General features: G+C 37.9%; 1 long non-coding RNA gene and 3 gene segments (V, D, J or C); 1 reads left to right on the forward strand and 3 right to left on the reverse strand.

Annotated features, from left to right (window-relative positions):
* Positions 1–26,117, forward strand: part of LOC148186498 (uncharacterized) — a 117,304-nt gene that overhangs the window by 52,886 nt on the left and 38,301 nt on the right. The window lies entirely within an intron of this gene.
* Positions 803–2,622, reverse strand: LOC148186499 (Ig heavy chain V region XIG14-like). The segment is given in 2 exon segments: positions 803–2,411; positions 2,513–2,622. Coding segments are annotated over 2 exon segments (348 nt in total).
* LOC148186500 (Ig heavy chain V region XIG14-like) lies at positions 3,868–4,915 on the reverse strand. The segment is given in 2 exon segments: positions 3,868–4,670; positions 4,772–4,915. Coding segments are annotated over 2 exon segments (348 nt in total).
* On the reverse strand, positions 5,889–7,178 carry LOC148186501 (Ig heavy chain V region XIG14-like). The segment is given in 2 exon segments: positions 5,889–6,927; positions 7,029–7,178. Coding segments are annotated over 2 exon segments (348 nt in total).

Consider the following 26,117-nt stretch of genomic DNA (forward strand, 5'->3'; position numbering starts at 1 on the left):
CAGTAGTCAGCAAAGTTAAATCCAGAGGCTGTACAGGTCAATTTGTGGGATTCTCCAGGCCTTTTAATCGCTGGTTCAGATTCTGTCAGAGTCTGACCATCAACACCTGTAAGACCAAAAATAAGACATGCATGTTATGTTACTTTGGTAGCACAGGTGGAAATATGTCAAATTAAGATCAGATAAAATCTTCACCTGCCCAGCAGATAGTTAACAGCAGCAGTCCTGTCCTATAGTCCATCATGTTAAACTGTGTGTCCACTGTTGTCTGTCCTCCTCTCTGCAGTCAGATAAGTAGAGGTGGAAGATATCTGAGTTTTGCATTGACTCCTCCTCACAGGGAGGTGGGAAAAAAAAAAGAGTTTTGCTTTGATCGTAGTTAATGTTTGGTGAAAACAGAGAATGAAAAGTCCAGGATTGAATCCTCCAATTGAGCTGATTTGTCTTACATTTTTTTTGGTCTATAAGCATTATATCACCATATTTCTGTTAATAAAACTTCACAGGTTAATTGTATTTTAGACAACAAGCATATTTAACAAGCAAGGCCAAATGAACCTTATAAAAACAGAATTTATGAAGGATCTGTTTTGTATTGCAGTTGCTCGTATTTAATAGTCCAGCTACATACAACTATTTTACAAGACAGCCATTGTCATACAGAGCATCCTAGATGATTTTATTCTTTTTTCCAGATTAATGTTGTAGCCCCATTTATATCAAGGTTCAAGCAATCATTAGATAAGTGAACATGCAAATCTTTCAAATGAAATCCATTAAAATGTGTGGACAGTAAATTAAAGTGAGTATGGGTGATCAGAACTGTAAAAAGAAAGCAAAGGGTTTTAGACCTGAAAAAATGTGGCTGAAGGGATGAAAAATAATTAAAATACAGCTAACACTGCCATCATTGTGATGGAGGCCCCCTACCCATCAGCACCCCGAAAATGTCTTTTCTTTTTTTCTTCTTCTTTATTTCTCAAAACCAGGATAAGATAACACTTACACGATCTTACAATATCAAAAATCTTAGATGTTATGTAGTCTCATATTATGATATTAATGTAATATTGACAAATTGACCGTCCCTTTACCATCCAGTACTGTTTTAGAATAATATTACAAACAGAATATTTCAGCACATTTGTGTATTTGTGTTGGCAGATGTTTAAATTGTGGAGGCCTCAAATACATGAGTGTGTTTAAAACCCTGAATAAAACAGTGATTACCTCTGACAGCTTAGAAGACCTGAAGAAGCTAATAAGACCAGCGGCTGTTTGAACTGAGAAAACTGAGGATATTCAGGCTGACACTGGTTTTGGTGAAAATGTTTCACTGTTAAAAATTAGATGAAATTCAGTTGAAGGATTAAAGTTGTAAAATTTGTTTTTGTAGATCTTGTCACCCTTGTGTCTGTGTAGTTGGGATTTCAGAACCAAGAAAAAAGAGTCTTTAGTCCATTAAAATAATTGTTTTTCTCACCATAAACTAATTACAAATGATAAACTCCAAGCAAATAATCCTAATTAACAAACACTATAATTCAGTCCTTGAGCAGGTTTATTTATCAGAATGTGAACTGAAGCTGCTAATGAATCACAAATTTACATTTCACATAAAGAAAAGGTGGAATTTGAATTTTTGGCAAACACACTTGAAATATTTCCTGTAGTTTGATCATTTAACATCAATATGAAGCTGGCTAAAGACTAATAACTCAGTGACCAATGCAGTTATTATTCTGACTTAAAAAAAAAACAAATAAAAAAAACAAAAAAACAATCAACACTCTTCAGGAAGAGAAACTGATTTTTTGAGATTTCAGCTTTTAAATGTGAGCTGAATTACTTTAAAGGTTTTATACAAATACAGTAACAAAGCAGTTGTTTAGATGTCAGTGTACATAAATTGATGTAAAGGCTGCTTTTAGATTTATCTATGAACCATTTTTTTTAAAAAACAATCTTAAAACTGTTTCTCTCTTTACTGTATCAGTGAGCTGGTGTTGAAATCATTAGTGGTCTGAGGGCTCCTCCTCTGGCAGTTTCATGACACAAGTGTTCAGATACTGAGAGGTTTTTGTTCAGGTCTACTGATGGTTTGTGTTACTGTGACTCTCTGGCACAGTAATACACAGCAGAGTCTTCAGGCTGCAGATTCTGTCCGTTTAGAGTCACTGTCTTGCTGGAAGAGTCTAAGTCAATACTAAACTTGTTCTTCAGTGAATCTTTAAAGGCAGAGCCCCCGGTATATTTCCCTCCAATCCACTCCAGTCCTTTCCCTGCAGGCTGTCTGATCCAAGCTGTAGCATAGCTACCCAGATCATAAGAGACCTGACAGGTGATGGTCAGACGTTGACCTGGCTGCACAGTCACAGAGGCTGGCTGTGTCAGCTGTTCACACTTCACACCTGTGGAGGGAAACATGTTGAATATTGAATCAGTGTAATGAGAGTGAACAGTCAGTGTGCTGTGATCATACTGTCAGTGTCTCTGCCTCAGTGAGACTCACAGGATCCAGCAGCCAGCAGCAGCAGCAGAGCTACAGAGAACATGGTTGGTGTTGAAGGTGATCTGATGGGAGCTTCTCTTCTTCTGCTGCAGCTGACAGCATGATATCAAGTCTTTATAGCAGACTGTGAGGAAGTTCACTTTGCATAGAGAAGGACACTGACAGGCTATAAGAGACGGATGAACTGTCACATGAAGTCCAGGCTTGCAACTGAGTCAGTAACATTTATTTTGGCACGTGTAAAAAAAAAAAAAGATTTTATAGAACAACTTAAAATGATTTTTTCACCTTTAGATTAATTCATATACAATCAGATCACCAGACTATTTAATTTCTGTGTTAATAATGTGGGGGAACTTCAACATAAGTTGTAAACATTAATCAGTTTTAGATTCTTGTGTGTGGATTGATGCTGGACTAAAGATTCTTTCTTTGAATGTGAAATGCAAAGTTTTGACTTGTTCTGGCATGTTGAGTTTTTGTACAGCGTTGCTGCTGCTTGTGTCACTGTGTGTTCCGAGCACAATAATAAACAGCAGTATCTTCAGTCTTTAGCCTGTTCATCTGCAGATACAGCTGCTGTTTGCTGTTGTCTCTAGAGATGGTGAACCGGCCTTGAACTGACTGAGAGATGTAGATGTAGCTACTATCGTAAATACAGGCAACCCACTCCAGTCCTTTTCCAGGAGCCTGTCTGACCCAGTGCATATAGTGGTCACTAAATGTGAATTCAGAGGCTGTACAGGTCAATTGGTGGGATTCTCCAGGCCTTTTAAAAACTGTTTCAGATTCTGTCAGAGTCTGACCATCAACACCTGTAAGACCAAAAATAAGACATGAATGTTATGTTACTTTGGTAGCACAGGTGGAAATATGTCAAATTAAGATTGTTGATTCTTCACCTGCACAGCAGATAGTTAACAGCAGCAGTCCTGTCCTATAGTCCATCATGTTAAACTGTGTGTCCACTGTTGTCTGTCCTCCTCACTGCAGTCAGATAAGTAGAGGTGGAAGATATCTGAGTTTTGCATTGACTCCTCCTCACAGGGAGGTGGAAAAAAAGTTTTGCTTTGATCGTAGTTAATGGTTTTGGTGAAAATGTTTCACTGGTAAAAATTAGAGGAAATTTAGATGAAAGTTAAAATTTGTAGAATTTGTTTTTAGATCTTGTCACCCTTGTGTCTGTGTAGTTGGGATTGTAGAACCAAGAAAAATGAGTCTTTAGTCCATTAAAATAATTGGTTTTCTCACCATAAACAGTAACTACAAATGGCAAATAGTCCCCATAAACACTGTATTTCAGTCCTTGAGCAGGTTAATTTATTAGGATGTGAACTGAAGCTGCTAATGAATCACAAATTTACATTTCACATAAAGAAAAGGTGGAATTTGAATTTCTGACAAACACACCTGGGAATATTTCCTGTAGTTTGATCATTTAACATCATTATGATGCTGGCTAAAGACTAATAATTTTAGTTACTAATGCAGTTATTATTATGATTAAAAAAAAAAACAAATAAAAAAAATCAACACTGTTTGGGAAGAGAAACTGTTTTTTTGACATTTCAGCTTTTAAATGTGAGCTGAATAACTTTAAAGGTTTGAGACAAATACAGTGACAAAGCAGTTGTTTAAATGCTAGTGTACATAAATTGATGTAAAGGCTGCTTTTAGATTTATCTATGAACCATTTTTTTAAAAATAACAATCTAAAATCTGTTTATCTCTTCTTTGTATCAGTGAGCTGGTGTTGAAATCATTAGTGGTCTGAGGGCTCCTCCTCTGGCAGTTTCATGTCACAAGTGTTCAGGCACTGAGGGGTTTTTGTTCAGGTCTACTGATGGTTTGTGTTACTGTGACTCTCTGGCACAGTAATACACAGCAGAGTCTTCAGGCTGCAGATTCTGTCCGTTTAGGGTCACTGTCTTGCTGGAAGTGTCTAAGTCGATACTGAACTTGTTCTTCAGTGAATCTTTAAAGTCAGAGCCCCCGGTATATTTCCTTCCAATCCACTCCAGTCCTTCCCCTGCAGGCTGTCTGATCCAGTGTGTGAAGTAGCTGCTTAGAGAATAAGAGACCTGACAGGTGATGGTCAGACGTTGACCTGGCTGCACAGTCACAGAGGCTGGCTGTGTCAGCTGTTCACACTTCACACCTGTGGAGGGAAACATGTTGAATATTGAATCAGTGTAATGAGAGTGAACAGTCAGTGTGCTGTGATCATACTGTCAGTGTCTCTGCCTCAGTGAGACTCACAGGATCCAGCAGCCAGCAGCAGCAGCAGAGCTACAGAGAACATGGTTGGTGTTGAAGGTGATCTGATGGGAGCTTCTCTTCTTCTGCTGCAGCTGACAGCATGATATCAAGTCTTTATAGCAGACTGTGAGGAAGTTCACTTTGCATAGAGAAGGACACTGACAGGCTATAAGAGAAGGATGAACTGTCGCATGAAGTCCAGGCTTGCAACTGAGTCATTAACATTTATTTTGGCACGTGTAAAAAAAAAAAAAGATTTTATAGAACAACTTAAAATGATTTTTTCACCTTTAGATTAATTCATATACAATCAGATCACCAGACTATTTAATTTCTGTGTTAATAATGTGGGGGAACTTCAACATAAGTTGTAAACATTAATCAGTTTTAGATTCTTGTGTGTGGATTGATGCTGGACTAAAGATTCTTTCTTTGAATGTGAAATGCAAAGTTTTGACTTGTTCTGGCATGTTGAGTTTTTGTACAGCGTTGCTGCTGCTTGTGTCACTGTGTGTTCCGAGCACAATAATAAACAGCAGTATCTTCAGTCTTTAGCCTGTTCATCTGCAGATACAGCTGCTGTTTGCTGTTGTCTCTAGAGATGGTGAACCGGCCTTGAACTGACTGAGAGATGTAGATGTAGCTACTATCGTAAATACAGGCAACCCACTCCAGTCCTTTTCCAGGAGCCTGTCTGACCCAGTGCATATAGTGGTCACTAAATGTGAATTCAGAGGCTGTACAGGTCAATTGGTGGGATTCTCCAGGCCTTTTAAAAACTGTTTCAGATTCTGTCAGAGTCTGACCATCAACACCTGTAAGACCAAAAATAAGACATGCATGTTATGTTACTTTGGTAGCACAGGTGGAAATATGTCAAATTAAGATTGTTGATTCTTCACCTGCACAGCAGATAGTTAACAGCAGCAGTCCTGTCCTATAGTCCATCATGTTAAACTGTGTGTCCACTGTTGTCTGTCCTCCTCTCTGCAGTCAGATAAGTAGAGGTGGAAGATATCTGAGTTTTGCATTGACTCCTCCTCACAGGGAGGTGGAAAAAAAGTTTTGCTTTGATCATAGTTAATGGTTTTGGTGAAAATGTTTCACTGGTAAAAATTAGAGGAAATTTAGATGAAAGTTAAAAGTTGTAGAATTTGTTTTTAGATCTTGTCACCCTTGTGTCTGTGTAGTTGGGATTGTAGAACCAAGAAAAATGAGTCTTTAGTCCATTAAAATAATTGGTTTTCTCACCATAAACAGTAACTACAAATGGCAAATAGTCCCCATAAACACTGTATTTCAGTCCTTGAGCAGGTTTATTTATTAGGATGTGAACTGAAGCTGCTAATGAATCACAAATTTACATTTCACATAAAGAAAAGGTGGAATTTGAATTTCTGACAAACACACCTGGGAATATTTCCTGTAGTTTGATCATTTAACATCATTATGATGCTGGCTAAAGACTAATAATTTTAGTTACTTATGCAGTTATTATTATGATTAAAAAAAAAACAAATAAAAAAAATCAACACTGTTTGGGAAGAGAAACTGTTTTTTTGACATTTCAGCTTTTAAATGTGAGCTGAATAACTTTAAAGGTTTGAGACAAATACAGTGACAAAGCAGTTGTTTAAATGCTAGTGTACATAAATTGATGTAAAGGCTGCTTTTAGATTTATCTATGAACCATTTTTTTAAAATAACAATCTAAAATCTGTTCATCTCTTCTTTGTATCAGTGAGCTGGTGTTGAAATCATTAGTGGTCTGAGGGCTCCTCCTCTGGCAGTTTCATGTCACAAGTGTTCAGGCACTGAGGGGTTTTTGTTCAGGTCTACTGATGGTTTGTGTTACTGTGACTCTCTGGCACAGTAATACACAGCAGAGTCTTCAGGCTGCAGATTCTGTCCGTTTAGGGTCACTGTCTTGCTGGAAGAGTCTAAGTCAATACTAAACTTGTTCTTCAGTGAATCTTTAAAGGCAGAGCCCCCGGTATATTTCCATCCAATCCACTCCAGTCCTTCCCCTGCAGGCTGTCTGATCCAAGCTGTAGCATAGCTACCCAGATCATAAGAGACCTGACAGGTGATGGTCAGACGTTGACCTGGCTGCACAGTCACAGAGGCTGGCTGTGTCAGCTGTTCACACTTCACACCTGTGGAGGGAAACATGTTGAATATTGAATCAGTGTAATGAGAGTGAACAGTCAGTGTGCTGTGATCATACTGTCAGTGTCTCTGCCTCAGTGAGACTCACAGGATCCAGCAGCCAGCAGCAGCAGCAGAGCTACAGAGAACATGGTTGGTGTTGAAGGTGATCTGATGGGAGCTTCTCTTCTTCTGCTGCAGCTGACAGCATGATATCAAGTCTTTATAGCAGACTGTGAGGAAGTTCACTTTGCATAGAGAAGGACACTGACAGGCTATAAGAGAAGGATGAACTGTCACATGAAGTCCAGGCTTGCAACTGAGTCACAGACATTAATTTTGGCATGAATGAAAATGTATGATTTTATAGAACAACTTCAATTGTAGTTTCTTTTTTTCTGCAAAACTTCTTTGTCAGATAAATCAGATGACGATTTATACAATCAGGTCAACAGACTATTACCTTTCTTTGTTATTAATGTGGGGGAGCTTTGACAAAACTTGTCAACATTAACTACTTTTAGATTCATGTATGTGTGTTGAGGATGTTGGACTAAAATTTATTTCTTTGAATGAGTTCAGACTTGTTTTGGCATGTTTGATTTTTGTACAGCATTACTCCTTCCTCTCTTTTTGTACAGCTGCTCAACCACCTTCAGTCACTGTGTGTCTCGAGCACAATAATAAACAGCAGAATCTTCAGTCTTCAGACTGTTCATCTGCAGATACAGCTGCTGTCTGCTGTTGTCTCTGGAGATGGTGAACCGGCCTTTAACTGACTGAGAGTGGGCGATGTTTCTACTATCATAAATAGCGGCAACCCACTCCAGTCCTTTTCCAGGAGCCTGTCTGACCCAGGCCATCCAGTAGCTAGCAAAGTTAAATCCAGAGGCTGTACAGGTCAGTTTGTGGGATTCTCCAGGCCTTTTATTCACTGGTTCAGATTCTGTTAGAGTCTGACCATCAACACCTGTAAGACCAAAAATAAGATATGAATGTTATGTTACTTTGGTAGCAAAGGTGGAAATATGTCACATTAAGATCAGATAAAATCTTCACCTGCCCAGCAGATAGTTAACAGCAGCAGTCCTGTCCTGTAGTCCATCATGTTAAACTGTGTGTCCACTGTTGTCTGTCCTCCTCTCTGCAGTCAGATAAGTAGAGATGGAAGATATCTGAGTTTTGCATTGACTCCTCCTCACAGGGAGGTGGGAAAAAAAAGAGTTTTGCTTTGATCGTAGTTGTTGTATGGTGAAAATAAAGAATGAAAATTTCAAACAACAAACATATTAAGGAACAAGATCTTATCAGGTTTCTTAAAACAGAAATTATGAAGGCTCTGTTTTGCATTGTGGTCGCTCATGTTTAATAGTTTAGCTACATAAAACTATTTTATATGACAACCATTAATTACATTAATTTTGTAGCCCCATTTATGTGTATTTCCTATTTTAAAATTTTTAATCAACTTTAACCAAGGTTCAAGCAATCATTAGATAAGTGAACATAAAAACCTCAAAACTGAAATTCATTAAAATTTGCAGACAGTAAATTAATTTGCATATGGGTGATCAAATCTGTGGAATGAAAGCAAAGGGCAATAAGACCTGAAAAAAATATGGATGAAGGTGTGAAAATGTTTGAAATACTAATGCCATCTGTGTGATGAAGGCCCCAACCATGAGCAACCTGAATAAATGAATGTTTCTTTCTTTCTTAAAACCAGGAAAGGACAACACATGCATGAAATTACAATTTTAACAATCTAAGATTATACCTAGTCTCATGTCACAATATTGATTTACTATGGATACATTTCCTGTTCCTATTCAATAATGTTTCAAAATAATATTACAAACAATACACTGTGCTTGTTTTCTGTGGAGGTTTTTGTGCAGCTGCTCCACTGTCTTCAGTCACTGTGTTTCTCGAGCACAGAAATAAACAGCAGAATCTTCTGCAGTCAGACTCTTGATCTCGAGGTACTGAGTGCTGCTGGGCACATCCTGACTAAAACTGAAACGGCTTTGAAAGCCGCTGGCATAGCTCGGCGTGTTTGTGTTTGTATTTATCCACCCGATCCACTCCAGAGCTTGCCCTGGCCTCTGTCTTATCCAGTTAATAGCATAGCTTGTCATGGTATAACCAGATGTAATACAGGACATCTTCACTGTCTCTCCAGGTCTCTTCCCCTCAGAGGGGGACTGATCCAGTTTGATCTCACCCCACACTCCTGAAAGTAAAGAAATTATTATTATTATTATTTAATCATATTACATATAAGGTATTTTTAAAAGTCTGTTACAGAAAGATTATTCTAACCATGAAAAGTAACTATGAAGAACAAACTCCAAAAGATCATATTTTCTAATCTGTGGTAAACACTGTAATGCAGTGCTCTCTGATGTGAATCTTTTAAAGATTTATTAAGACTCCCAGTTGAACTGTCATAAATGATCTGGGAGCTGTCATGATAACGACACGATTATAAGGAGGGAAGTGTTTGCATAGACCTCCCTCTACAGGTGTAAAAAGACAACATGGAAAGCAGATGTACTTTCACATCTGCAGAGTTTTCTGTAAGAGCAGAGGGACATAATAAAAAACACCAAATTCCTGGTTACTATTTGTATTGTAAAATACAGTAGTTTGGATGCCAAAAGGATACACACGCTATTTTAATTACTGAATATTCAACTAAGATACATTTTCAAATCAAATGTTTATTTTAATGGAGACTAGTCTTACATTTTTGAAAAAGCAAATGACATGGTCAAAATATAAATATACTACCGCACACTACAACTGCACACTTTTAAATGGATATATACTGTTTACCTTGATTTGACCAAATGTCCTCTCTAAGCTTGGGACGTGCGCAAGACAGGCAAGGCCACAATTGTCGAAAGGGAACCCCCACTGCTGCTTGAGGCACTGTCTAATGAAAGGGAATTAAAATTGTCAAACAATGGACTGCATGTACACTCCAAAAAAACAGTATTATGATAGATATTGTATATTTGTTACATATTCTGGAGTCTTCTCATTGACTTTTAATATTGGTTGTAATTTTTGGACAGTGATATGTTTTGTTATGGTGTAGTTTGACAATGAAGTTCAGTCGACTGCTCGATTAAATGCACCCCGACCAGATGAGTAGCAGGTAGAGAGGAAAGCTCTGTTGGAGGCTTGAGTGAGTAACCACAGCTGTACTTGTCTCTTTCTTGCATCTCTCACACATCCTTGCTGGGAGGGGCTAAGATGCAAGAAAGAGATGCAAGTGTGGGAAGTGAGGAAACACGGTAGCATGATGAAAAGCACCAACATTTTGTTCTTATAGCTGTATCCTCTGTTTAATCAGCTTTCATCACAGTTTCTCAAAAGCACAAGAACAAACAGCAACTACTTAAGCCTTCCAGCTTTTTATCTTGAAATCTCTTTGAGAGGGTGAGATGTCAAACTGCAACTGAATACACACATGAAGCTGCAGATACTGCTGATTAATTTGTTTTTGTGTTGTGGTAAAGTGAGCTCCCAAACACTGAGTAAAACTAGTTCAGCTCAGGGTTTGATTGTCAGTAAGTTAAGAAAATAATGTCTCCTTCCAGTGACAGAGGAGAGAAACTTTACACTGAGTGCCCTCTAGTGGTGTGATACAGGAAACAGCAACATTATGTTTCATATCATGACTTGTTTAGATTCCACATAACTTACAAACATTATTGTGTGTTATATTAATATGTGGAACTGTAAAGTATTTGTAGTACAATTGTTTAATTACAGCCTTTTTATGAACAATTGATGTTTATTTTATTTTATGTGTGTAATGCAAGGGAAACTATTATTAATTGTTGGTTCAAAATTTGTGATTTTTTTAAAATAAAAAAATAAATGTACAAGATATAAGAAAAACACCTAATGCTTATACTCTTATCAGCCCAAAAAAAAAGGAGTACAGTAGGATTTTGTGCAGCAGCTCAACCAACTCCAGTCACTGTGGGTATCGAGCACAATAATAAACAGCAGAATCTTCAGTCTTCAGACTGTTCATCTGCAGATACAGCTGCTGTCTGCTGTTGTCTCTGGAGATGGTGAACCGGCCTTTAACTGACTCAGAGTAGAGTTTGCTGCTACCACTACCACTTTCAATTCTGGAGACCCACTCCAGTCCTTTTCCAGGAGCCTGTCTGATCCAGTGCATGTAGTAGTCACTAAATGTGAATCCAGAGGCTGTACAAGTCAATTTGTGGGATTCTCCAGGCCTTTTAATAACTGGCTCAGATTCTGTCAGCGTCTGAGCAGCAACACCTGTTGAGACAAAAAGAAAATGTTTCAGTTAATGTAATGGAAATATGTCAGATCTAGATACTTTGGTAGCACAAATAATGATCAGAGAAATCTTCACCTGCCCAGCAGATAGTTAACAGCAGCAGTCCTGTCCTGTAGTCCATCATTTTAAACTGTGTGTCCACTGTCCCCTGTCCTCCTCACTGCAGTCAGATAAATAGAGGTGGAAGATATCTGAGTTTTGCATTGACTCCTCCTCACAGAGAGAATTGGTATCTTCTTTGGTGAGACTCAGATTAATGTTGACTGACCGAGAAGTGTCCGTAACTATGTATTTTTTTCAAATATAACCATGTGTTTTAAATTGTGTAACGTTGGGTATCAACATGACCACAACAATAATTTAAGCGCAACTTTAGTCTTCTAATTGATATATTTATAAAAGCAACAATGAAGTGATGGTGCAGCAAATCTAGATGTAGCATTTTGAGAGATTAATGGTAATTTCATGGCAGAAAAATTGGCAACAGATTATCATTTGGAGGAGAACATTAATATCTGGCACATTATGGCTGAAATCAATTAGGTATGACTGATGACTTCTTATCGTCACTATAGTTTCTCCCTGTATATGGATGTCACTGGGATAAGTGTGAAAGACAGTCCTTGTCTGTCCTCTAGAGTTTTAAAATAGGCATGGTTGCTACTTGCTACTTTTGGTTGCCAGAAAAATTACTCATTTGTTTCACTGCGAGGTTTGTTTGTGATCAAAGCTCTGTACTAGTCACCTCAGCTTTTATCCAATGCATGGTGGGAAACATTTATGCAGCAACATCAGACTGAACACAAAAAAGACCAAGAAAACAAAAAGTTATGTTCAGCTGTAGCAGAAGCTGCTTGAAGTGAAGTTGATAGTATGAGCCAGATTCAACAGAGAGCTAAGCCACACCAGGCAAAGACTACAAATAATAAACTTCAGCTGAATATAGTTTGAATTCTAAAAAGCACTGCAGTTCAGTCTTTGAGCAAGTTCCTTTATTGAGGCTTGTAAAATTGTACCAGTTGTTTTCTCACCAATTGCATTAGAGTTGCTGCTGATGTGTTTGTAGTAAGGGAAGAGTTTGTATAGGTTTATACAGGGACTCTCAGGGACAAACTGCCGATTACTTTCTTTATTATCTACATCTGTGTATGTAGTTGTGTATGTAGTTGTGTCTGTCAGACTAGTAGGAATGAGTACTGTTGGTTTTTGTACAGCTGTTCAACTAACTTCAGTCACTGTGTCTCTCGAGCACAATAATAAACAGCAGAATCTTCAGTCTTCAGACTGTTCATCTGCAGATACAGCTGGTCTTTGCTGTTGTCTCTGGAGATGGTAAACCGGCCTTTAACTGACTGAGAGTAGGCGATGTTGCTACTATCATAAATAGAGGCAACCCACTCCAGTCCTTTTCCAGGAGCCTGTCTGACCCAGCCCATCCAGTAGTTATCAAAGTGTAATCCAGAGGCTGTACAGGTCAGTTTGTGGGATTCTCCAGGTCTTTTAACAGCTGGTTCAGATTCTGTCAGAGTCTGACCATCAACACCTGTTTAGGCAGCAAAGAAACTGTGTCAGTCAACACATTTGCAACTTATAAATTAAAGATCAGTGAAAACCTTCACCTGCCCAGCAGATAGTTAACAGCAGCAGTCCTGTCCTATAGTCCATCATGCTAAACTGTGTGTCCACTGTTCTCTGTCCTCCTCTCTGCTGTCAGATAAATAAAGATGGACGCTATAACCGTTTTGCATTGACTCCTCCTCTCAGGGAGGAAACAATTGGACTGTAGATGTTTAATGTAACAGTGGAATTATTGTCCACTAGTTATCCCTTCACCTCAGCTTTTTTAATGTTTGCATGACGTGTTTTAATTTGTGTAAAATTTCCATTCGTATTAACACCACAAACACATTTATTCTAATCCAAAAATAACATCTGAAACACTTACATACAGTGTTTATTCTCATTTGTTAAATCATGTTCTTCTTGGTGTTGCGGCTCTGTTTCTCCTCAGTCACTTTAAGCATAATGTGCAGCATGTGTGAGTATTCACAGTACCATAAATAATCTGCAGTATTTTTCTTTCTGATAAAAAACATCTTCTGACATTTCTAAAAAAAAAAATGCCCCCAGTTAATCAAGTCATTGCATACCATAAACCAATTTTTCAACCAGCTTTGAAATTTTGACATTTTCTCTTTATAATTATTTCCTGATCAAATCAAATTCTGTGATCAGCTTGTTTTTCTGTTCAGACTGATGACATGTCATTTATGGTTTGATAATTATATTATCCATTGTGTGATAAGCACTGTAGTTCAGTGCTTTCTGATCTGACTGTTTTAGAAATATATAAAACTGTCCCAGTGTTCTTCCACAACTTTCTGATGGTGTGTTTATAAGAGATAAAGAGTTTGCATAGACCTCCCTCTACAGGTTTGAAAAGACAACATGTGACACTGATAATTTACAGTTTCCTCTGAGCTGTAGAGTTACTCTGTTTATGGAAATTAATCTAAGTCCTGGCAACTAATTTCTGAACCGACGGAAAATAATGGGACATACGACTTTCATGTTCTATTATGACAATCTTCAATAATGGTGTAGCTGTTATAGCAAATAATATTGGCCATATTATAAAAGGCAAATTTACATCCTATTTTTGTATTTGTGAAGGGACAGAGCTACTGATTAAGTTATTGATAAATTTTCATTTTCTATCCATTTGCAAGGAAATGGAAAAGTATTTATCATCCTATGTAGGCAGTGAAATACACAAAAATAAATTTATGAAAACATGTCATGTGCTTTTTGTATGGAGAGAAAATGTATCTTTTCTAAGCCTCTTCTATACTGACGTCGACTGTAGTGGAAGTCAAATAAGACTTAAACATTTAATTTTATCAGCTCACCAAAATGTGTCTTCATTAATGTTCATATTAAGGTCATGTGTGTGTGGTTGAGTCACATGGTTGCTGGGTATTTGTGCAGGTCTGTTGTTGGTTTGTATCACTGTGGATACACGTACACAGTAATACACAGCTGTGTCCTCAGGCTGCAGATTCTGTCCTGTTAATGTCACAGTTGAGGCATAACTGTCTCTGCTGTCGCTGAACTTGTTCTTCAGAGCATCATTTTGACGAAAGGTACCTCCACCCCACCGATGTAAAATCCAGTCCATTGGTTTTCCTTCACGCTGTCTGATCCAGCCTGTTGCGTAGCTGTCATCAGTCAAAGAATAACCAGAGACCTGACAGGTGATGGTCAAAGACTGTCCAGGCTGCGCGACCAGTGAGTCTGGCTGGATGAGACTGATACTGTTCACACCTGTGGAAACACAAATCAACATTATCTCCATCATTCATCTGACTATTCATTGTTTCTAATGTGTTTGTGAGTGAGAATCCACTGAAAGCTCCTCACAGGATCCAGCTGCCAGCAGCAGTATCAGAGCTACAGAGAACATGGTTGATGTTGAAGCTGAGCCGATGTGAGCTCTTCTGTCCTCTCACTGACACACACACACTTCCTTATGAGTAACCTTTATTTGCATATTGTTGAATAATCATAGGAATTTAAATAGACTAATTTGATGGTATAAACAGCACGTCCTCTCTAGCGACATGGTAGTGAAATAGTTTAGTAAGGAACATGATTTTAGCATCAAGATGGTGAAATTGTTAATTTTTTTTAAGGAACATGTTGGGTTTTTTTATGAAAGGTATTTTATAGATTTAATTGTCACTGTGGCCTAAAGGTTTTTTGCGCATCTGTATCACTGCTATGATCATATTTCACTAACAATATGTATAGAAACTATATGAATGAAGTTAGTACAGCTCAATGCAGAAGGACTCAGTTATGTCTGATACAGAGCTTTGTAAAGCAGTTTTGACTGTAGTTTAATTTATATTTTAAATACAGTAACAGCTAATAAAGATGTTGCTGGAAATCATGACCAACTGTCTCAACAAACTGACAGAAAATATTCTGATGAATTGTGTTTTGTTGTTAGTTGGCCATCATTAAATGGAAATGTGATTTCAAAGCTCTGACATGCTTCAGTGCTTCTCACACAGAGATCAGTGTTGCTCAGTTTTTGTGCAGCTTCGTGGTCTTGTGTGTCACTGTGGCTCTCATGCACAATAATAAACTGCTGAGTCCTCTTGTTTGACACTGTTCACCTTTAAGTATACGAGATTTGTGGAAGTGTCTTTGGTGATGGCAAACTGGCCTTGGAGACTTTGGGCAAATATTGTGCCTGTTCCGCTATCAATGCGTCCGATCCATTCCAGTCCTTTCCCTGGTTTCTGACGGATCCAGTGCAGCCAAGCCAGAGGCAGTCCCTCCACTTTGCAGGACAGAGTGACTGTTCCTCCTGCTCTGCTGACCACTGGCTCTGAGGAGGTGAGGGACTGGCCCTGAGCAGCTGAAAGATACACAAAATTTAGATGACTCAGAGCCAGCAGACATCCAAAGCTCCTTTTCTCCTCCTCCGCCGTACGCTGACTTCACTCACCTGAAATGAGAGCCAAGAGGACGACACTTTGTACCACTGTCATGGTGGAAACTTGAGTCTGGATTTGTAAAGGCTGTTATGATGGATATATATCGTGCAGTCAGAATGGGTGGGGAGTATGCATCAGAGTGTGAATTTACATTTTAGCAGCTGTAGTTTTTGGAGGATTGTCGGACTCAAAGAGAGAAAGAAAGTCCAAAACAGACTGAGACACCAACATTTATGTTGTTCAGCATTTCTCCCTAATAATGTTGTGTTAATGTCAGGATGAAGCGTGCCCAGAGAGGGTGTGAATATAAAAGTGTAGTTCAGGGTTTGAATGTCAGTCCATTAAGATCAATGAGATGAGATATTAATGTGTCCTCACAGTGACAGAAGAGAGAAGCTTGACACTGACTGCCATCTAGTGTTTTTATTAATGGAACTGCAGCCTGATTTTTTTCTACTATGTTGTTACTTCTTCTAGATAGCAAGTAATATTTGAGTCAAAGTGGTTCAAAATGTTGAGAGCGGCATTTATTTTATTCATATCAGGTAATTGGGTTCAGCAGTTTGTTTCTGTCTTTGGCTGTTATGCGAGGTAGTGGTGATTACATGAACACATTTTCTTTTAATTGAATTAATGGCTGATAATGATGTTTCCTCATGATTTTATTAGAAACCACGAAACCAAGTGTTGTTGTTCCTATTGGTCCATCAGCAGAAGAAGAATGAGCGCTGTAGGTTTTTGTGCAGGTGTTCAACCAACGTCAGTCACTGTGTCTCTCGAGCACAATAATAAACAGCAGAATCTTCAGTCTTCAGACTGTTCATCTGCAGATACAGCTGGTCTTTGCTGTTGTCTCTGGAGATGGTGAACCGGCCTCGAACAGACTGAGAGTAGTAGATGTTAGCACTATGATGACTGATAGTAGCAACCCACTCCAGTCCTTTTCCAGGAGCCTGTCTGACCCAGCCCATCCAGTAGTTATCAAAGTGTAATCCAGAGGCTGTACAGGTCAGTTTGTGGGATTCTCCAGGTCTTTTAACAGCTGGTTCAGATTCTGTCAGAGTCTGACCATCAACACCTGTTTAGGCAGCAAAGAAACTGTGTCAGTCAACACATTTGCAACTTATAAATTAAAGATCAGTGAAAACCTTCACCTGCCCAGCAGATAGTTAACAGCAGCAGTCCTGTCCTATAGTCCATCATGCTAAACTGTGTGTCCACTGTTCTCTGTCCTCCTCTCTGCTGTCAGATAAATAAAGATGGACGCTATAACCGTTTTGCATTGACTCCTCCTCACAGGGAGGAAACAATTGGACTGTAGATGTTTAATGTAACAGTGGAATTATTGTCCACTAGTTATCCCTTCACCTCAGCTTTTTTAATGTTTGTATGACTTGTTTTAATTTGTGTAAAATTTCCATTCGTATTAACACCACAAACACATTTATTCTAATCCAAAAATAACATCTGAAACACTTACATACAGTGTTTATTCTCATTTGTTAAATCATGTTCTTCTTGGTGTTGCGGCTCTGTTTCTCCTCAGTCACTTTAAGCATAATGTGCAGCATGTGTGAGTATTCACAGTACCATAAATAATCTGCAGTATTTTTCTTTCTGATAAACAACATCTTCTGACATTTCTAAAAAAAAAAATGCCCCCAGTTAATCAAGTCATTGCATACCATAAACCAATTTTTCAACCAGCTTTGAAATTTTGACATTTTCTCTTTATAATTATTTCCTGATCAAATCAAATTCTGTGATCAGCTTGTTTTTCTGTTCAGACTGATGACATGTCATTTATGGTTTGATAATTATATTATCCATTGTGTGATAAGCACTGTAGTTCAGTGCTTTCTGATCTGACTGTTTTAGAAATATATAAAACTGTCCCAGTGTTCTTCCACAACTTTCTGATGGTGTGTTTATAAGAGATAAAGAGTTTGCATAGACCTCCCTCTACAGGTTTGAAAAGACAACATGTGACACAGATTCATTTCCATTAACAGAGTAACTCTACAGCTCAGAGGAAACTGTAAATTATCAAAGTCCTGGCAACTAATTTCTGAACCGACGGAAAATAATGGGACATACAACTTTCATGTTCTATTATGACAATCTTCAATAATGGTGTAGCTGTTTAAAAAAATAATATTGGCCATATTATAAAAGGCAAATTTACATCCTATTTTTGTATTTGTGAAGGGACAGAGCTACTGATTAACTTATTGATAAATTTTCATTTTCTATCCATGTGCAAGGAAATAGAAAAGTTTTTATCATCCTATGTAGGCAGCGAAATACACAAAAATAAATTCCTAAAAACATGTCATATGCTTTTTGTATGGAGAGAAAATGTATCTTTTCTAAGCCTCTTCTATACTGACGTCGACTGTAGTGGATGTCAAATAAGACTTAAACATTTAATTTTATCAGCTCACCAAAATGTGTCTTCATTAATGTTCATATTAAGGTCGTGTGTGTGTGGTTGAGTCACATGGTTGCTGGGTATTTGTGCAGGTCTGTTGTTGGTTTGTATCACTGTGGGATAACGTACACAGTAATACACAGCTGTGTCCTCAGGCTGCAGATTCTGTCCTGTTAATGTCACTGAGCTTGTAGAAGTGCGTGTGTGGTAGAGGAACTTGTTCTTCAGAGCATTATTTTGGTAAACACCTCCTCCACCCCTCCGATGTATAATCCAGTCCATCGGTTTTCCTTCACGCTGTCTGATCCAGCCTGTTGCGTAGCTGTCATCAGTCAAAGAATAACCAGAGACCTGACAGGTGATGGTCAAAGACTGTCCAGGCTGCGCCACCAGTGAGTCTGGCTGGATGAGACTGATACTGTTCACACCTGTGGAAACACAAATCAACATTATCTCCATCATTCATCTGACTATTCAGTGTTTCTAATGTGTTTGTGAGTGAGAATCCACTGAAAGCTCCTCACAGGATCCAGCTGCCAGCAGCAGTATCAGAGCTACAGGGAACATGGTTGATGTTGAAGCTGAGCTGATGTGAGCTCTTCTGTCCTCTCACTGACACACACACTCTTCCTTATGAGTAACTTTTATTTGCATATTGTTGAATAATCATAGGAATTTAAATCGAATAATTTGATGGTATAAACAGCGCGTCCTCTCTAACGACATGGTAGTGAAATAGTTTAGTAAGGAACATGATTTTAGCATCAAGATGGTGAAATTGTTAATTTTTTTAAGGAACATGTTGGGGTTTTTTTTATGAAAGGTATTTTATAGATTTATTTGTCACCGTGGCCTAAAGGTTTTTTGCGCATCTGTATCACTGCTATGATTATATTTCACTAACAATATGTATAGAAACTAATGAAGTTAGTACAGCTCAATGCAGAAGGACTCAGTTATGTCTGATACAGAGCTTTGTAAAGCAGTTTTGACTGTAGTTTAGTTTATATTTTAAATACAGTAACAGCTAATAAAGATGTTGCTGGAAATCATGACCAACTGTCTCAACAAACTGTCAGAAAATATTCTGATGAATTGTGTTTTGTTGTTAGTTGGCCATCATGAAATGGAAATGTGATTTCAAAGCTCTGACATGCTTCAGTGCTTCTCACACAGAGATCAGTGTTGCTCAGTTTTTGTGCAGTTTCGTGGTCTTGTGTGTCACTGTGGCTCTCGTGCACAATAATAAACTGCTGAGTCCTCTTGTTTGACACTGTTCACCTTTAAGTATACGAGATTTGTGGAAGTGTCTTTGGTGATGGCAAACTGGCCTTGGAGACTTTGGGCAAATATTGTGCCTGTTCCGCTATCAATGCGTCCGATCCATTCCAGTCCTTTCCCTGGTCTCTGACGGATCCAGTGCAGCCAAGCCAGAGGCAGTCCCTCCACTTTGCAGGACAGAGTGACTGTTCCTCCTGCTCTGCTGACCACTGGCTCTGAGGAGGTGAGGGACTGGCCCTGAGCAGCTGAAAGATACACAAAATTTAGATGACTCAGAGCCAGCAGACATCCAAAGCTCCTTTTCTCCTCCTCCGCCGTACGCTGACTTCACTCACCTGAAATGAGAGCCAAGAGGACGACACTTTGTACCACTGTCATGGTGGAAACTTGAGTCTGGATTTGTAAAGGCTGTTATGATGGATATATATCGTGCAGGCAGAATGGGTGGGGAGTATGCATCAGAGTGTGAATTTGCATTATAGCAGCTGTAGTTTTTGGAGGATTGTTGGACTCAAAGAGAGAAAGAAAGTCCAAAACAGACTGAGACACCAACATTTATGTTGTTTAGTGTTTCTCCCTAAAAATGTTGTGTTAATGTCAGGATGAAGCGTGCCCAGAGAGGGTGTGAATATAAAAGTGTAGTTCAGGGTTTGAATGTCAGTCCATTAAGATCAATGAGATGAGATATTAATGTGTCCTCACAGTGACAGAAGAGAGAAGCTTGACACTGACTGCCATCTAGTGTTTTTATTAATGGAACTGCAGCGTTACTTTTTACTACTATGTTGTTACTTCTTCTAGATAGCAAGTAATATTTGAGTCAAAGTGGTTAAAAATGTTGAGAGTGGCATTTATTTTATTCATATCTGGTTATTGGGTTCAGCAGTTTGTTTCTGTCTTTGGCTGTTATGCGAGGTAATGGTGATTACATGAACACATTTTCTGTTAATTGAATTAATGGCTGATAATGATGTTTCCTCATGATTTTATTATAAGCTACAACACCAAAAGATAAAAAATACAAATAGTATTCTTCCTAATGGTCCATCAGCAGAAGAAGAATGAGCGCTGTAGGTTTTTGTGCAGGTGTTCAACCAACTTCAGTCACTGTGGGTGTCGAGCACAATAATAAACAGCAGAATCTTCAGTCTTCAGACTGTTCATCTGCAGATACAGCTGCTCTTTGCTGTTGTCTCTGGAGATGGTGAACCGGCCTTGAACTGACTGAGAGTAATAGATGCTATCACTATCATATTCGATAGAAGCAACCCACTCCAGTCCTTTTCCAGGAGCCTGTCTGACCCAGGCCATCCAGTAGCTACTAAAGTCAACTCCAGAGGCTGTACAGGTCAGTTTGTGAGATTCTCCAGGTCTTTTAACAGCTGGTTCAGATTCTGTCAGAGTCTGACCATCAACACCTGTCAAGATAGTGAAGAAGCCATCATGTAAAATGTCAGAAACACAAATGGAAATGTGTCAAATAAAGGTCAGGAAAATGTTCAGAGTCTGACCATTAACACCAAAAACAAACACCAAAGATATGCATGTCATACGTTATGTTGGTAGCACAGGTGGAAATTTGTCAAATTAAGATCAGTGAAAACCTTCACCTGCCCAGCAGATAGTTAACAGCAGCAGTCCTGTCCTATAGTCCATCATGCTAAACTGTGTCCACTGTTCTCTGTCCTCCTCTCTGCTGTCAGATAAATAAAGATGGACGCTATAACCGTTTTGCATTGACTCCTCCTCACAGGGAGGAAACAATTGGACTGTAGATGTTTAATGAAACAGTGGAGTTATTGTCCACTAGTTATCCCTCCACCTCAGCTTTTTTAATGTTTGCATGACGTGTTTTAATTTGTGTAAAATTTCCATTCGTATTAACACCACAAACACATTTATTCTAATCCAAAAATAACATCTGAAACACTTACATACAGTGTTTATTCTCATGTGTTAAATCATGTTCTTCTTGGTGTTGCGGCTCTGTTTCTCCTCAGTCACTTTAAGCATAATGTGCAGCATGTGTGAGTATTCACAGTACCATAAATAATCTGTAGTATTTTTCTTTCTGATAAACAACATCTTCTGACATTTCTAAAAAAAAATGTCCCCAGTTAATCAAGTCATTGCATACCATAAACCATTTTTTCAACCAGCTTAGAAATTTTGACATTTTCTCTTTATAATTATTTCCTGATCAAATCAAATTCTGTGATCAGCTTGTTTTTCTGTTCAGACTGATGACATGTCATTTATGGTTTGATAATTATAGTATCCATTGTGTGATAAGCACTGTAGTTCAGTGCTTTCTGATCTGACTGTTTTAGAAATATATAAAACTGTTCCAGTGTTCTTCCACAACTTTCTGATGGTGTGTTTATAAGAGATAAAGAGTTTGCATAGACCTCCCTCTACAGGTTTGAAAAGACAACATGTGACACAGATTCATTTCCATAAACAGAGTAACTCTACAGCTCAGAGGAAACTGTAAATTATCAAAGTCCTGGCAACTAATTTCTGAACCAACGGAAAATAATGGGACATACGATTTTCATGTTCTATTATGACAATCTTCAACAATGGTGTAGCAGTTTAAAAAAATAATATTGGCCATATTATAAAAGGCAAATTTACATCCTATTTTTGTATTTGTGAAGGGACAGAGCTACTGATTAACTTATTGATAAATTTTCATTTTCTATCCATTTGCAAGGAAATAGAAAAGTTTTTATCATCCTATGTAGGCAGCGAAATACACAAAAATAAATTCCTAAAAACATGTCATATGCTTTTTGTATGGAGAGAAAATGTATCTTTTCTAAGCCTCTTCTATACTGACGTCGACTGTAGTGGATGTCAAATAAGACTTAAACATTTAATTTTATCAGCTCACCAAAATGTGTCTTCATTAATGTTCATATTAAGGTTGTGTGTGTGTGGTTGAGTCACATGGTTGCTGGGTATTTGTGCAGGTCTGTTGTTGGTTTGTATCACTGTGGGATAACGTACACAGTAATACACAGCTGTGTCCTCAGGCTGCAGATTCTGTCCTGTTAATGTCACTGAGCTTGTAGAAGTGCGTGTGTGGTAGAGGAACTTGTTCTTCAGAGCATTATTTTGGTAAACACCTCCTCCACCCCTCCGATGTGTAATCCAGTCCATCGGTTTTCCTTCACGCTGTCTGATCCAGCCTGTTGCGTAGCTGTCATCAGTCAAAGAATAACCAGAGACCTGACAGGTGATGGTCAAAGACTGTCCAGGCTGCGCCACCAGTGAGTCTGGCTGGATGAGGCTGATACTGTTCACACCTGTGGAAACACAAATCAACATTATCTCCATCATTCATCTGACTATTCAGTGTTTCTAATGTGTTTGTGAGTGAGAATCCACTGAAAGCTCCTCACAGGATCCAGCTGCCAGCAGCAGTATCAGAGCTACAGAGAACATGGTTGATGTTGAAGCTGAGCTGATGTGAGCTCTTCTGTCCTCTCACTGACACACACACACTTCCTTATGAGTAACTTTTATTTGCATATTGTTGAATAATCATAGGAATTTAAATTGAATAATTTAATGGTGTAAACAGTGCATCCTCTCAAAATGGTTTTTTTTTTTTTTTAGGAACATGTTTTTTTTAGGAAAGGTATAATATAGATTTGAATGCCACTGTCAAGTTAAATCCAGAGACTGACTTATATATGGTGAAATTTTTTATTTTTTGTAAGGAACATATTGTTGTTTTATTTTTTATGAAAGGCATTTTATAGATTTAATTGTCACCGTGGCCTAAAGGTTTTTTGCGCATCTGTATCACTGCTATGATTATATTTCACTAACAATATGTATAGAAACTAATGAAGTTAGTACAGCTCAATGCAGAAAGACTCAGTTATGTCTGATACAGAGCTTTGTAAAGCAGTTTTCACTGTAGTTTAGTTTATATTATAAATACAGTAACAGCTAATAAAGATGTTGCTGGAAATCATGACCAACTGTCTCAACAAACTGACAGAAAATATTCTGATGAATTGTGTTTTGTTGTTAGTTGGCCATCATTAAATGGAAATGTGATTTCAAAGCTCTGACATGCTTCAGTGCTTCTCACACAGAGATCAGTGTTATGCGAGGTAGTGGTGATTACATGAACACATTTTCTGTTAATTGAATTAATGGCTGATAATGATGTTTCCTCATGATTTTATTAGAAACCACGAAACCAAGTGTTGTTGTTCCTAATGGTCCATCAGCAGAAGAAGAATGAGCGCTGTAGGTTTTTGTGCAGGTGTTCAACCAACGTCAGTCACTGTGTGTCTCGAGCACAATAATAAACAGCAGAATCTTCAGTCTTCAGACTGTTCATCTGCAGATACAGCTGCTCTTTGCTGTTGTCTCTGGAGATGGTGAACCGGCCTTGAACTGACTGAGAGTAATATTTGGTAGCACTGTTAGTATCAGTTGCGACCCACTCCAGTCCTTTTCCAGGAGCCTGTCTGACCCAGCTCATCCAGTAGCTACTAAAGTCAACTCTGGAGGCTGTACAGGTCAGTTTGTGGGATTCTCCAGGTCTTTTAACAGCTGGTTCAGATTCTGTCAGAGTCTGACCATCAACACCTGTCAAGATAGTGAAGAAGCCATCATGTAAAATATCCGAAACACAAATGGAAATATTTCACATTAATATCAGATAAATCCTTCACCTGCCCAGCAGATAGTTAACAGCAGCAGTCCTGTCCTATAGTCCATCATGTTAAACTGTGTGTCCACTGTTGTCTGTCCTCCTCTCTGCAGTCAGATAAGTAGAGGTGGAAGATATCTGAGTTTTGCATTGACTCCTCCTCACAGGGAGGTGGAAAAAAAGAGTTTTGCTTTGATCGTAGTTGTTGCATGGTGAAAATAAAGAATGAAAATTTCAGACAACAAACATATTAAGGAACAAGATCTTATCAGGTTTCTTAAAACAGAAATTATGAAGGCTCTGTTTTGCATTGTGGTCGCTCATGTTTAATAGTTCAGCTACATAAAACTATTTTATATGACAACCATTAATTTCATTAATTTGTAGCCCCATTTATGTGTATTTCCTATTTTAAAACATTTTAGTTTAGAGTTTTAGAGTTTTGCTTTGATCGTAGTTAATGTCTGGTAAAAACAGAGAATGAAAAGTCCAGGAATGAATCCTCCAATTGAGTTGATTTGTCTTACATGTTTTTAGTCTATAAGCATTATATCACCATATTTCTTTTAATAAATCTTCGCAGGTTAATTGTATTTTAGACAACAAGCATATTTAACAAGCAAGGCCAAATGAACCTTATAAAAACAGAATTTATGAAGGATCTGTTTTGTATTGCAGTTGCTCGTATTTAATAGTCTAGCTACATACAACTATTTTACAAGACAGCCATTGTCATACAGAGCATCCTAGATTGTTATTTTATTCTTTTTTCCAGATTAATTTTGTAGCCCTATTTATATATGTCCCTGTTTTACAAATTTTAGTCAACTTTAATCAAGGTTCAAGAAATCATTAGATAAGTGAACATGCAAATCTTTCAAATGAAATCCATTAAAATGTGTGGACAGTAAATTAAAGTGAGTATGGGTGATCAGAACTGTAAAAAGAAAGCAAAGGGTTTTAGACCTGAAAAAATGTGGCTGAAGGGATGAAAAATAATTAAAATATGGCTAACACTGCCATCATTGTGATGGAGGCCCCCTACCCATCAGCACCCCGAAAAAATCTTTTCTTTTGTTCTTCTTCTTTATTTCTCAAAACCAGGATAAGATAACACTTACACGATCTTACAATATCAAAAATCTTAGATGTTATGTAGTCTCATATTATGATATTAATGTAATATCGACAAATTGACCGTCCCTTTACCATCCAGTACTGTTTTAGAATAATATTACAAACAGAATATTTCAGCACATTTGTGTATTTGTGTTGGCAGATGTTTAAATTGTGGAGGCCTCAAATACATGAGTGTGTTTACAACCCTGAATAAAACAGTGATTACCTCTGACAGCTTAGAAGACCTGAAGAAGCTAATAAGACCAGCGGCTGTTTGAACTGAGAAAACTGAGGATATTCAGGCTGACACTGGTTTTGGTGAAAATGTTTCACTGTTAAAAATTAGATGAAATTCAGTTGAAGGATTAAAGTTGTAGAATTTGTTTTTAGATCTTGTCACCCTTGTGTCTGTGTAGTTGGGATTTCAGAACCAAGAAAAATGAGTCTTTAGTCCATTAAAATAATTGTTTTTCTCACCATAAACAGTAACTACAAATAATAAACTCCAAGCAAATAATCCTAATAAACAAACACTGTAATTCAGTCCTTGAGCAGGTTTATTTATCAGAATGTGAACTGAAGCTGCTAATGAATCACAAATTTACATTTCACATAAAGAGAAAGTAGAATTTGAATTTTTGACAAACACACTTGAAATATTTCCTGTAGTTTGATCATTTAACATCATTATGAAGCTGGCTAAAGACTAAAAACTTAGTGACTAATTTCGTTATTATTCTGATTTAAAAAAACAAATAAAAAAAAAACAATCAACACTGTTTGGGAAGAGAAATGGATTTTTTGAGATTTCAGCTTTTAAATGTGAGCTGAATTACTTTAAAGGTTTATACAAA

The sequence above is a fragment of the Plectropomus leopardus genome, chromosome 18, assembly GCF_026936395.1.
Source record: "Plectropomus leopardus strain MGB_pleo_1.0 chromosome 18, ASM2693639v1, whole genome shotgun sequence".
In the NCBI taxonomy this organism is placed as follows: Eukaryota; Metazoa; Chordata; class Actinopteri; order Perciformes; family Serranidae; genus Plectropomus; species Plectropomus leopardus.